The 12,737-nt window shown below is 36.0% G+C and overlaps 1 protein-coding gene across 3 annotated transcripts in view; it reads right to left on the reverse strand.

Moving 5' to 3' along the window:
- Positions 1 to 336: 336 nt before the first annotated feature.
- Positions 337 to 12,737, reverse strand: part of RAB6A (RAB6A, member RAS oncogene family) — an 84,893-nt gene continuing 72,492 nt past the window's right edge. For all 3 annotated transcript variants that reach the window (XM_068989385.1, XM_068989383.1, XM_068989384.1), the window contains 2 exons: positions 3,592 to 3,658; positions 337 to 2,588 (listed from right to left, as the gene is read on the reverse strand). In XM_068989385.1, coding sequence (XP_068845486.1) covers positions 2,524 to 2,588; positions 3,592 to 3,658 — 132 coding nt within the window. In that variant the 3' untranslated portion in view covers positions 337 to 2,523. The remainder of the gene's footprint in view (positions 2,589 to 3,591; positions 3,659 to 12,737) is intronic.

Here is a 12,737-nt window from a genome sequence, read left to right on the forward strand (position 1 = left end):
GGTGGAAGGGTAGTTTGTCACTCCTGTCTCAAAGCAAAAGTGAAGTTAAGAGTGAGATGGCATAAGCAAAACTTAAACTGCTTTCCTTGAGACATCTTATTATTGCCTCCACCAGTGACCCTATCTTTCAAGTTGCAGCCACTTTCCCTCACTCTCAACTGTTGAAGAGAGTCTTCTGATTCCCCTGAGGTTTCTCAGTTTTTTTGTTACTTATCTGGATTCCATATTCCCTTTATAGTTCTTGGGAGGAAGTAAGTAGCACATGGTAATTCATTACTTTGGCAGGAATGGGAAACCAAGTCAATAATTGTTTTCTTTTGTGTTTATTTATACATTTTTTTGGCAGCAAAACTTTATTAAACAGAAAATCTGCACTATGAACACACTTCATTGCTTCTGTTGAAGAACCCCAAGCCAAATAAAAAGACCAATATTAAAAGCAGCATAACTGGTTACTGCCTTAAAGATACATCAAATGCTACAGTGTAGGAAGACAATCATCCCCATATCAGAAATCACAACTTCTTCCAAATAAAGAATATGACCGACCCATCTGCCATATTGAATTGATATTTATTTCAGGACATGCCATGTCAAAATAAAACAAAAGAGTCAACCCTTGCCTTTAACAATAATATTGTATTATAAAAGCACTTTACAACTCCATCCCATCTTTGAGTACAAGTTACTGGGGTATGTGGGCTAATGATTATCTGAAAGCATTTCTCTATTCAGACCCATAATCCAAGTGCTCTCTGAATATTATAAGGTGATATAGTAAGTGGGAAGTGGAGGAGGAAGAGGAAAGAGAGGGGAATAAGGTTCTCCCAGTTAAGGGCTTTGTTGCAATGAGGGGATGAGGAAGTATGAAGATATTTTTGCTGTCTTTTCATCCTTATACTGTGTTAAGTAATGCTTACAACATAAATTCAGCAGGCTTTTCCTGAGCTATAACTCAGAAATTTACTTCCTGCAAACAATGTATTTACAAATATGTTTATTAACTTACACAGCAATCTCACAATAACTAGTAAAGATTAAAATGGTGCACTCCTAGTATATTTGTTTGCAGTGTTTTAAGGGAAATACATATTGCCATTGTGATGAAGCTCTAAAGACTGAATAAAATATCTAAAAATTAATAGTTAAAAAGGCAAAGAAATAAATATCAAAGAAAAAAGATTAATTGTAGCTTAAATATAAAACCAAATCACTAATTAACCAAACTATACAGATCTAATAAAAAGCAAAACCAGGTTGAGAGAACCAACATAAAAAAAAATGCTGAAAAATAAGGCATAAATCTGCATAATGTTAAGTTTTATTTTCATTCTCTCTTTTCCCTCTTCTATGTATGCTTGTTCAGATCTGCCTCTAAGGGCTTATAAGAAAACTTTCCATCTTCAATTTGATCTCAAATGTCCTGGGCAAAGTATTTGCTATTCTGCTGAAGAGTCTACAGTTGGTACACTTTAGATATCATTGTTTCCACTTGTTACAGTAGTTTTGATCAAGATGCCAAATTTAAATTCTTACACTGGTTCTTCTTAAAGGAATTTGATTTCTACAGTGACTTGCCTGCATAGCATTTTTAAAAAAAGAAACAAAGGAAGAAATAAACTCAAGAGAAATCTATTGCTTAAAAAAGTCTTCTTTTTCAATCAGAACTCTATTTTGACAATTTTAAAATCTTGGGAGAATTAGCTCTTAGAAGAATTAAATATTTAAAACTTGTTCTGAAGCACTTTTACTTTTCTCTCCCAGAGTCTAACATGTGCAAGGATCATTTGTTTTGGTCAGAAATATATTTTATGTTCATTTACTTATAAGTACTTAGTATGGTCATTAGGACTCATTCTGAAGATACATCAGAAACCCTTTCCTTATTCCAGCACTGCCTTTCATGATAGCTGAGTTTTGACCTCAATTAAGGCCTAAGTAATTTATATCAGTGCTCAAGAATAATTTTGGATATCTTGGCTCAAGGCCTAGAGCAAGTGGTATCGCTAAAATACAAGGTAAATCCAGTGGGCTTGGTCTGACTTGGTCTGGCTTTGCCTCCTCTTGTTAGTTGAGGGAGGGTGGGTAGGACTAGGAGATGGGGTAAAGGAAAAGTGAGTACAGCAGGGAGAGATCAAGTAAGTCGGCATAGGCAAGTACTCCTATGAATAACTATTCTGTAACCAAGCCACATACTGTTGAGAGTTCCATCATTTTGAAGTACATTCTCGTAACATTAAAAATGAAAAACAATGTTAAGAAAATGTATCTAATTTTTAAAGTTATCACTGGAATATGCTGGAATCATTTGGCTTTTTGTAAAATATAAATAATGAAGACACTGACTTTTTTGTGCTTGTGAAGCTAATAGATCATCTCCACGATACAGGCAGCAATGATGAATTGCAATACGTTATTACTGAAGGGAAAAGGTTCAAGCCAATATTCACACTGCAGTCAATGAAAGAGTAAGGGGGCCAAAGCAGTGAGCTTCTGGAGGAAAATTGAAGATGCCATGGGGGATTAGCAGGAACAGCCTCCTTCGCTGACTGGCTGCTCCTGAGGCTTTTCCAGTTTTATGTCAATCACTGAAACAAAAGTTAAGGAACCATAAACAGAGAAGTACAATTCCAATTCTCCTGGACACCAACAATTCTCCCATTCCTATTTGGCTTCAGAGCCTACTCATCCATTATTTCCTATATAGCGAGTCCATCACATGAAGTACTCATATGAAATAAATGTGCTTTTATCTCCTATATGCCGCAAGTTTCCGAACAAGGTTAATTCCTATTCATCAGAATCTATCCTAAGGTAATTATTCTACAGGAATAAGAAACCATACAAAGATGATGTTCCTTAAGGAATTATCTGTAACAAAAATCTGAAAACAGCCTACAAGAGTTCCAACAATAGGGACAGAATTTAACAAACAACTGGGCTTCAACTCGGTAGAACACATCATACTATTAATAAAGGCTTAGAAAACACATAACATTTAGAAATGGGAAGAGCTGACTATAAAGTGCTATGAATTCCATGGCTTTTAATAAAAATGTCTGCATATAGAAAAACACTAGAAGATAAATATGTGACAAATAAGGAAAATATAAAAACTCTTTTAAATAAATAATTTACATGTGCTTTGTTCTGTCCCCATTTCTGAAAGCAGAGGCCGTGATAAAGCTCCAGACTGAGTTATCTCCTGCCTATTCCAAGTAGAAAGCTCAAATGTTAGAAAACACAGGGGAAGAAAGTAAGATATATACTGTGGTGAAAAGCCCAGAGTCAAGAGGAGTCAAAATTAGGAAGCAGCAGGGTGGGATGCTAAGAGTTTCCTGCTCATTAAAAACCAAGCAGGCAAAACAAACACAAACCCTGTCACTGATTAACTGTAGTGAGCAGCAGGCTGCAAAGAGTGCACTTGGATAACCAGACTGCATTTACTATAGAAAAACTCAGAGCCTTTTTGCTCCCAAACCATCAATTCTTAGCTCTAAAAGGCAATGGCATAATATTCCTAGGTCAACTAAGTTGGCCTTTAAAGGCCTATGTTAACAACAAAATTTTCTTATGAAACAAAAAGGATACTGTCTTCTCTGCTTCTGTCCTGTGTGCTTTCCATTCCAGGTAGAGCTGCTGCAACACGTCGGAAGAGCTATGGGGAAAAAAAAGACATGATAATTGGGAGGGGAAATTCAGCAAATGACATCAAGTAAAGACCACTGGATGGCTGAGCTAAAGGATATGGCTTCTCGGTTATTCCTTAGACCTTAGCACAATTAAAACACATTAAAATGTCTATTTATTCTATAAACGAATGCTATATGAAAACCAATATGCCAAACACAAAGAGGAATAAAGATATGATCCTTGCTTTCCAACAAGTGAGATTAGACATGAACAAACAGCTAAGAACTAAGCAGTAAAAATATAATTTGAGTCACATAAACAAAGTACTATAGGAATTCAGATTAAGGACAGAATATTAATTTCGTTAAACTGTATAGTGGGATTCCTATCTTATTTATAATGAGTTAGGTTCTAAAGTTAGTGTACAGTATGAGAAGGTCAGTCTAGTCGGAAATCATTATCTAAGAAACCACCACACCACACTCAAGTTGGGTGAGATGTTCACTTCGAGGAGTGAGTGGGAACAGAAACTGAAGGAACAAAAGATTTAAACCTTTTACTTTGTGCCCAGACCTAGCTATCCACTTACTGGGTAGAATGGCAGGTGAAACTGCCACATTATTTCAATCATTCCTCTCTTTTGTTAGGTACTCAGTGCAAAATTCCTATAAATTAAAGTGCACATATGATGTAACTACCTTGTACTAAATAAATAAGTACTTGCTTACTTGGGGCACTGTCTAAAGTTCTCCAGAGACACAGAAATGAACAAGATGTGGTTTATAGATGTAAGGAGCTCAAAATTTGGCATAGGATATAGACTCAAACCATTCCTTGTGATACAATGTTATGAGTGCTATAAACTAAGGAAGTAGAAAATGATAGGCGAATACAGCTGTAAGAAGGCCCTGTTCAAGCAATTGAGAAAAATTCTTAGGCAATGACGTTTGAGTTGGGATTTAAAGATTTCACTCAGTTGAAAACCATACCATGGAAAGCACTCAGAGTTTGTGTTCCATAAATGTTGCTGTATTAAAATGAGAAGTGAGAAGTAACAGAAAGAAGGCCAGAGATGACAGAATGGAACTATAAATAATCTGTTTAGGGAAAGAAGTATAGAAAAGGAGCAAATCTTTATCTGTAGGCAACAGCTTGATGGGGTAGGATTAAGCAAGATATGAATAAAAGTATAATTGTCTTGGTTCTATAACATTTAGTAGCATTTTAAAGATGTGCCAAAGTTAGGCATTAGCCTCAATATTCAACCAAAATGAGTTATTAGATTTAAAACTGCAGAATGCTTACCATAACATCATTTCTGCTACTCAAAAAATCGTGCATGACTAAAGATCATGAATAATTGTATAAATTACTATCAATCAAATAAACACAACATTAATTGTATAGTGAAGTGAAAGTCAAAGTCACTCAGTCATGTCGAACTCTGAAACCCCATGGACTGTCCGTGGAATTCTCTAGGCCAGAATACTGGAGTGGGTAGCCTTTCTCTTCTCCAGGGGATCTTCCCAAGCCAGGGATCAAACCCAGGTCTCCTGCATTGCAGGCGGATTCTTTACCAACTGAGCTATCAGGAAAGCCCATTAATAATTATACAATTAATTAAGCCATTCAGTTCAGTCGCTCAGTCGTGTCTGACTCTGTGACCCCATGAATCGCAGCATGCCAGGCCTCCCTGTCCATCACCAACTCCCGGAGTTCACTCAGACTCACATCCATCGAGTCAGTGATGCCATCCAGCCATCACATCCTCTGTCGTCCCCTTCTCCTCCTGCCCCCAATCCCTCCCAGCATCAGAGTCTTTTCTAATGAGTCAACTCTTCGCATGAGGTGGCCAAAGTACTAGAGTTTCAGCTTTAGCATCATTCCTTCCAAAGAAATTTGATCCCTAGGTTGGGACGATCCCATGGAGGAGGAAATGGCAACCCACTCCAGTATTCTTGCCTAGAAAATCCCATGGGTAAAGGAACCTGGTGGGTTATGGTCCATAGGGTCGCCTAGAGTTGGACATGACTGAGTGAGCACACACACACACAGATAAATATACACTTAAAGCAACAAGCCTCCGTTATCTACAAAATTAAATATATTACACACAGAAGAGTAAATAGGTTAACATGATCCCATAGGTTCTTCCCACTGTTTTATTTAACTTTGAGAGTAATTAGAACTAAATATTTCAGGAAAGCTTTACTGAAAGGTTATGTGTGAAGTCCTTTGCTCTAGACCAGTAGTTCTCAACACCTACAGTGCATCTGAATTACCCAGGAAACTTAAAAACAAACAAAACACCAGATGCTTGGGTTCCACCCCCAAAGACAGAGTAAGCTAGTTTGGGGTGGGGCTGGATCTTCAGTGTTTCATTCAAAAATCTCCAGATGGTTCTAATGTACTGCGAAAGTTAAAGGCCAAGGCTCTAACAATAACCTGTAAGGAGTGTGAAGTAATCAAATCAAGTAAGGCAAGAAAGAAGCTAATACTGAGTGTTTAACTTCACATATTTTCTCATTTTTATCCTTGCAGTAACTTGTAAGGAAGGTATTAATATCCCCATTTTACAGAAATCTAAGGCTAAAGAGAGTATTTGCCATTCACCAAATGAACAGCAGAGCCAAGATTCTGAAGTTCATATTTTTCCTATTATCTTATGTTGCCTAGTATAAATGGAAGTTGTTTCTTCTGTGGGAAGAGCTATGTTAAGAAATAGCTAACAATCGATTCTGGGTATAGGAGTTTGCTTTGTGAAACACTGATTATACACAAATTACAGACATAAAAATTTAATCCATTTTCTGTAACTTAAAATTTTTACCTATAGCTTTAATCAATGTATTTGAAAAATTTAGTTCTCCTCCAAAATATTTCAGTTAAAAGGGTCAATTAAAAAGGTCAACGTCACTAACTTAACTAACTTATACTAAACTTAAGACATCTGAAAATGGGCCAAGAAAATGCTTTACAAAAACCAAGTTCAACCCTTACATAAATAAATGTAAAAGACAAGAAGGAGAAAACTTTAGAGGTTTAAGCTGTTTTAAATTATTAAAGGAAAATCTATTTCTTAAATGCCAACAATATGCTAACAGAGGTTATGCTAAATTAGAAATGACAGTTGACTAACTATGGGGTCAGTACTGTTGGTAATATTTTTTTTAAATCCTCTCACTTGTATTTACTGAGTATCCACTTTCTTTCTTTTAAGTTTTTTGTTTTTATTTTTTGGCTGCACCATGTGGCATGTTGAGCCTTAGTTCTCCGACCAGAGACTGAACCCACACCCCCTGCACTGGAAGCATGGCGTCTTAACCACTGCACCACAAAGGAAGTTTCAAGAATCCACTTTCTACAGACATTCTTACTAGGACATTTTCTTTTCCTGGAAAAATCGTATCAATTCCACTCGGACCTCCAGGTGTATGGTATTTTACTTGTAATTTCTAGGGGGAAATAAGACATTTTAAATTGCAGTGACAGCTACAGGAATTAGCTTTGGGGATGATGACAAGCTGAATATTGGGTCTCCATAGAAACTTTAAAGTTGAATAAAGTTTGGGCTATAATTTAAGGTATTTCATTTAAAGGGGTAAATTGGAGATCTCAAAGTAAAATCACTGTTGCTACCAGTTCTTACCTTTATTATAAAAGTAACTAAGTATTTTAAAAGCAAGAGAAATTCCATTCCGCAAGCTATCCTAATCAGCTCCATTAACATACAAAAAATTTTCCCATTATGAACATAATCTTTGTAAGAGCACGGAGTGTATTATACATCACTATAATTCGCACATGTGTGCTCAGCATTTGTTAACTTTCATTTTTCTTGCTAGACTTCTATTATAATTTTAGTAGCCAAGCATTTCTTAAACAAAAGGTTACTTTATTACCTGGGTCTTTGGTTTTGTTTTTCCCCCAATAACTCTGAATAATCTTTTTGCTTCTACTCTTACCCCTCTACAGTCTACTTTTACAGAGTAGCCAGTGACTTCTTTTAAATCCTAAACCACAGCATGTCAAATCTCTGATTAAAAGCTTCCTATATTACTCAGATTATTCAGCCAGCCAGGCTCCTCCGTCCATGGAGATTCGCCAGGCAAGAATACTGAGGTGGGTTGCCATTTCCTTCTCCAGGGGATCTTCCACACCCAGGGATGGAACCGGTGTCCCTGCACTGGCAGGCGGATTTTTTTTACGGCTGAGCCACCTGGGAATCCCATATTACTCAGAATAAAAGTCTAAATCCTTGTTACAGCCTGCATGGACATGGACCTCGGTCCCCTAGTACTATCCCTCTGTAAGTTTATTTCCTATCACTTGCCTCCTCCTTCACTTCACTCTAACTGAAGCAGTCTTACTAATCCTTAAACATGCCAAGTATCTTTGAACTTCTCATTGCACTTGATGCTTAGAATGTTCTTCCCCAAATACATAAACAACATACTTCCTCAATTCCTTTAGATATCTGTTCAAATATCCTTATCAGAAAAGCTTTTCTTGATTATCTTCCATAAAACATCAATATCCTAGCACTTTAACTACTACTCGTTATTTCCCTGACCTTACTTTTTCTTTTTTCCACAGCACTTATAGCCTCATGAAGTACTGTATTCTCATTTATTGCCTAACTTTTCATACTAGAATGCAAACTTCATAATGGTATGGAATTATGATATTTTGCCAACTATTGTATCTCCAGGGCCTATAACACAACAGAACTAGGCATGTAGGAGGGGATCAGTAAATATCTGATGAGTGAATTAATAAGAACATGGTCAATATAATAATTTCTCATTTAACCAGTTCATATCCACTTGTATATGGATTCCTGACCATTCAGTGATATTAAAGTCCTACTGTGTTAGGGATATAAAGCACAAAAGGATAAATTAGGGGTAAGGTTAAATATGAAAAGAAGCAGAGTGGTATAGGGTTAAGAGCAGAGATTTTGGAATTAAATAGATCTGGGTTCAAATTCTAGCTTCACCTATAATCTTAAGCAAGTCACGTACCCTCTAAAACTTTGGTTTCCTCACAGTGAGATGGATATACCTATCTACTTCAAGGGATACTGTGAGAATAAGTGAGATCAACACTTGGTATATTAAGTGGTTCTAACACATAGTAGCTGGGTAATTTGGAGAAAACTGTATAATTTCTGTGTCTCAGATCTTCTAAAATCAGGACAACAATAGCAGCAGACTTAGAGGACTGTTACATGGATTCATTCTTGTATTCAACAAAAATCTAAGCCTTTATATACTGTATGTAAAGTACTTGGTAAGAAGACAACAAAGAAGTGTTTTAAACTTAATATTTATGATTTATGACAAGTATTTATACAATGTGTACAGGCAGTCTTGTACTATATGTTAACTGCTCTTCTTTCTTGGAGTATCATCTGTCTTTTATGTATCTAAATCAAATATACTCCTTTTTTTAGGGGCTGAGCCATACAGCATGTGGGATCTTAGTTCCCTGACCAGGGACTGAATCCATGTATCCTGCATTGGAAGTGTGGAGTCTTAATCACTGGACCATCAGGAAGTCCTCAAATATACTTCTCAAGGATTTAACTTTTTTCCACTGCATTAAAATAATTATTTATTTATTTGGGTGCACCAAGTCTTAGTTGTGGCACACGGGATCTAGTCCCCAGACAGGGATCAAACTTGGGACCCCTGTGTCGGGAGCACGGAGTCTTAGCTACTGGACCACCAAGGAAGTCCCTTTTGCGGCATTTATAAACAAAGTCTTCCTTGATCATCCTATCTGAACATGATCTTATTCATTTCTGCAACAAATTTATATCATTGTGTCACTATTCATTTTACATCTCAATAATTATGTGAATCTTACTATCATGTAGCATTTGCATCTTTTATCACATACTACCTACCTTTCACTATACAGATTTCATGAGAATGTGATTCTTTTCCTCAGCTATAAATGTTTTGAAGTCGAGAACCGTATTTTATATCACTTTATATTCTCCAAAGAACCTACAGTGGTAATACACACTGTAGGCACTTGATACTTGTGGAATAAGGTATGTGATAAATTACAAGATTAAGATCTGCTATGAGTCAAGAACTATGGTTGACATGGGATATGGTGGTGTGGAAGAGACACCATCCCTACCAATGCTTAAAGTAAGTATGTCTTCTCAGCACATATAAAACAATTTTTTTCATATACACATGCAACTCCACGATGAACAGTACACAAGTTTTCACTGAGTTGTTAGTGCTGATGCCCATCAGTTATCATTAATTTCCCAAAAAGTCCTCCTCTCTTTCAAACAAATCTTTTTCTTCTGATAAGTAGTGATGATTTTAGAAGCGAAAGATCAAGGAGTGTTTCAGTTCTATTTTATTCTCCAGTAATGCAAAATTATATAATATAGCAAGAAGGGTAACACCCACACAGTGAATACTTTACTAAAATAATGTATTAATGATCAGATGAAAAATGAGGTAGAACCTTAAATATTACCTTATCATTACCATTTCCTTCAGCAATTTAAATATGAGACCACTTTCACAAAGAAAACAATATTACTGTGTGTGTTTTTTTTTTTTTAAGAACAAATTTAGAAAAATAAAGGGTAAATTTTTCTTAGGCTGTGTTTCCATGAGGATTTTAGAGTTAAGTGCTTAAACCAGACTAAAGAGTAAAAGGTTTTAAGCAAGATCATTTTTAAATAAGAAGAATAAGTAGCAATAATGAGTAGGAATAAATTTATTTTATTTTAAGCCAAAGCTCTCAGGCACTAAGACCCAATTACTTGAACCATGGTTAGACATTAAATGATGCATTAGTGAACTCTCTTCTAGAATTGTTTAAAAAGGAAAACAAGCAATAGAGAAAGCCCATTTTAAGCTTTTATTATATGTATTATAAGCCAGTACATGAGGGAGTGGGGAGGAGGAATCCAATTAGCAGAAAAAACTAAAAAGACATCTGTGTATATGTAAAGTACAACTAGATGGTACCTTTAGTACTGATAAACATGTCTTATATACAGAATGACTTCTGTTTACCTTCAGTGAAAAGGCATGATTTTGTCAAATAAAATGAGTACAATGCACAATCATCAAAAGGAACTCTGTTTTGCAAACACATGGCTGAACAAACACACACAATGGTTACTGAATAGCTCACAAGAGTGTGATTCCCAATGTGTTCAAGGGTAGTGACTGGACTGTAAAATTTACCTGGTAAAATTTTGAATACCAGCACCATTTCTAAATTGTTACTGACCTACAACAAAAACTCGGAAGGAATTTGACATTATTTCTTCAAAATCACTTCTTTTGATATGTTACTCACTGACCAAATAATTTACTTCAAAGATCTACTTACACTGATCTTAGATAAGCAACAACATACAGAATCCAGGAGTCAACTAACCTTCAATATTAAATAAGACTAAGTATGTACATGCTAAATAGTCTCAGCTATTTCATTTATCAGATATTTTAATTTTTACCCCAGTTCAAGATAGACTCCACTTTTGGTAACACACAGCAGCTTGTATAGGACTAACACTCTTGCAGATAGCAATTATTAACTCTGAACAACTATTTGAAGACTTTCAAGAGTAACAAGAGGAGATACAAACTAGGAGTAATTCAATCCTGGGAAAAACAGAACTCACACTCAATGGATGAGAGTCATGCTTATCAACAGGTTTTCCCAAGAGCCAATCCTAGCTTGTACAATAAAGGGTGGTTAGAACTCAAGCAAAAACTAGAGTTTTACATGTTTGAGGTGTCAACTAACTACCAGGATGGCCATACTGATGAAGGAAATAACAAAAAGGAGGGACCCAAGAGGCCCTAAAATTTACACATAAAATTCCTACAAACCCTCAGTTAACTCCTTAATGGTACATATGTAGGACAAGCTCTAAGGAGTCACCATGTAGATGACTCCAAGGAACTACTTGAAAGCAAAAGCTAGAAAGAATGCTGAAAGAAATGAGCAGAGATTTCAGCTACCGCCTGCATCAGGGATACCGTTTAGAGTTTGAGTCTCACCAAAATAGAAAACCCTGCTAAACATCTCAGGCTTTCTACAGGCCCACCCGAACTGCATAATATCAAGACTATACAAATTCATGATCATCAGGCAGCAATATAACAACCTGCCATAATACAATCCCAAACTTTAGAGAAAAGTAACAGAAACCAGAATCTCTATGTATATACTATGCCAAGCATACAATAAAAAATTACTAGATACATGAAACAGAAAAGAAAAATCTACTTAGAGTCAAGAGAAAAAGTAAACAGCCATCAGAAATAGGCTCTTAGCTGACCCAAATGTTGGAATTTGTTGCTGTTTAGTCACTCAGTCATGTCCGACTCTTTTGCAACCCCCTAGACTGTAGCCTGCCAAGCTCTTCTGTCCACAGGATTTCCCAGGCAAGAACACTGGAGTGGGTTGCCATTTCTTTCTCCAGGGGATCTTTCTGACCCATGTATTGAACTTGCGTCTCCTGCACTGCAGGTGGATGCTTTACTGCTGAGCCATCAGATACTTCCCATGGTGGAATTAGCAGACAAGAATTTCAAAGCAATTACTCAAATATGTTCAAGAACTTGAAGGTAACAATGGCCATAATGATTGAACAGATGGAGAATTCTGACAAAGAAATGGGAATTTTAAGAAATAAAAAAAATTTAGGACTGAATTACAATTATCTGAAATAATAAATTCACTGAATGGACTTCATCACAGTTTAGATATGGCAGAAAAAGGAACAGTGAACTTGAAGACACATCAATAATAATATATAATCTGAAAAGAGAGGAAAATAAGGTAATAAAAACAATGAACAGAAGCCTTAATGACTAGCAGGCATGGGATAATATCAAGTCATTTAATAGATGTGCCACTGGAGAAAATAAGAAAATGGGACAGGAAAAATACTTTAAAACAACACATTACAAACAGAATGATATAAATTAGGGTTCCCTTCTCATTAAAAACAATGGAATCCAGAAGACAATAGAAAGGCAACTTTGAAGTACTGGAAGAGAAAAATTTCTTTCCAAAACAAAATTTTAAAACTTTCAAAAATATTC

The sequence above is a fragment of the Capricornis sumatraensis genome, chromosome 16 (assembly GCF_032405125.1).
Source record: "Capricornis sumatraensis isolate serow.1 chromosome 16, serow.2, whole genome shotgun sequence".
In the NCBI taxonomy this organism is placed as follows: domain Eukaryota; kingdom Metazoa; phylum Chordata; class Mammalia; order Artiodactyla; family Bovidae; genus Capricornis; species Capricornis sumatraensis.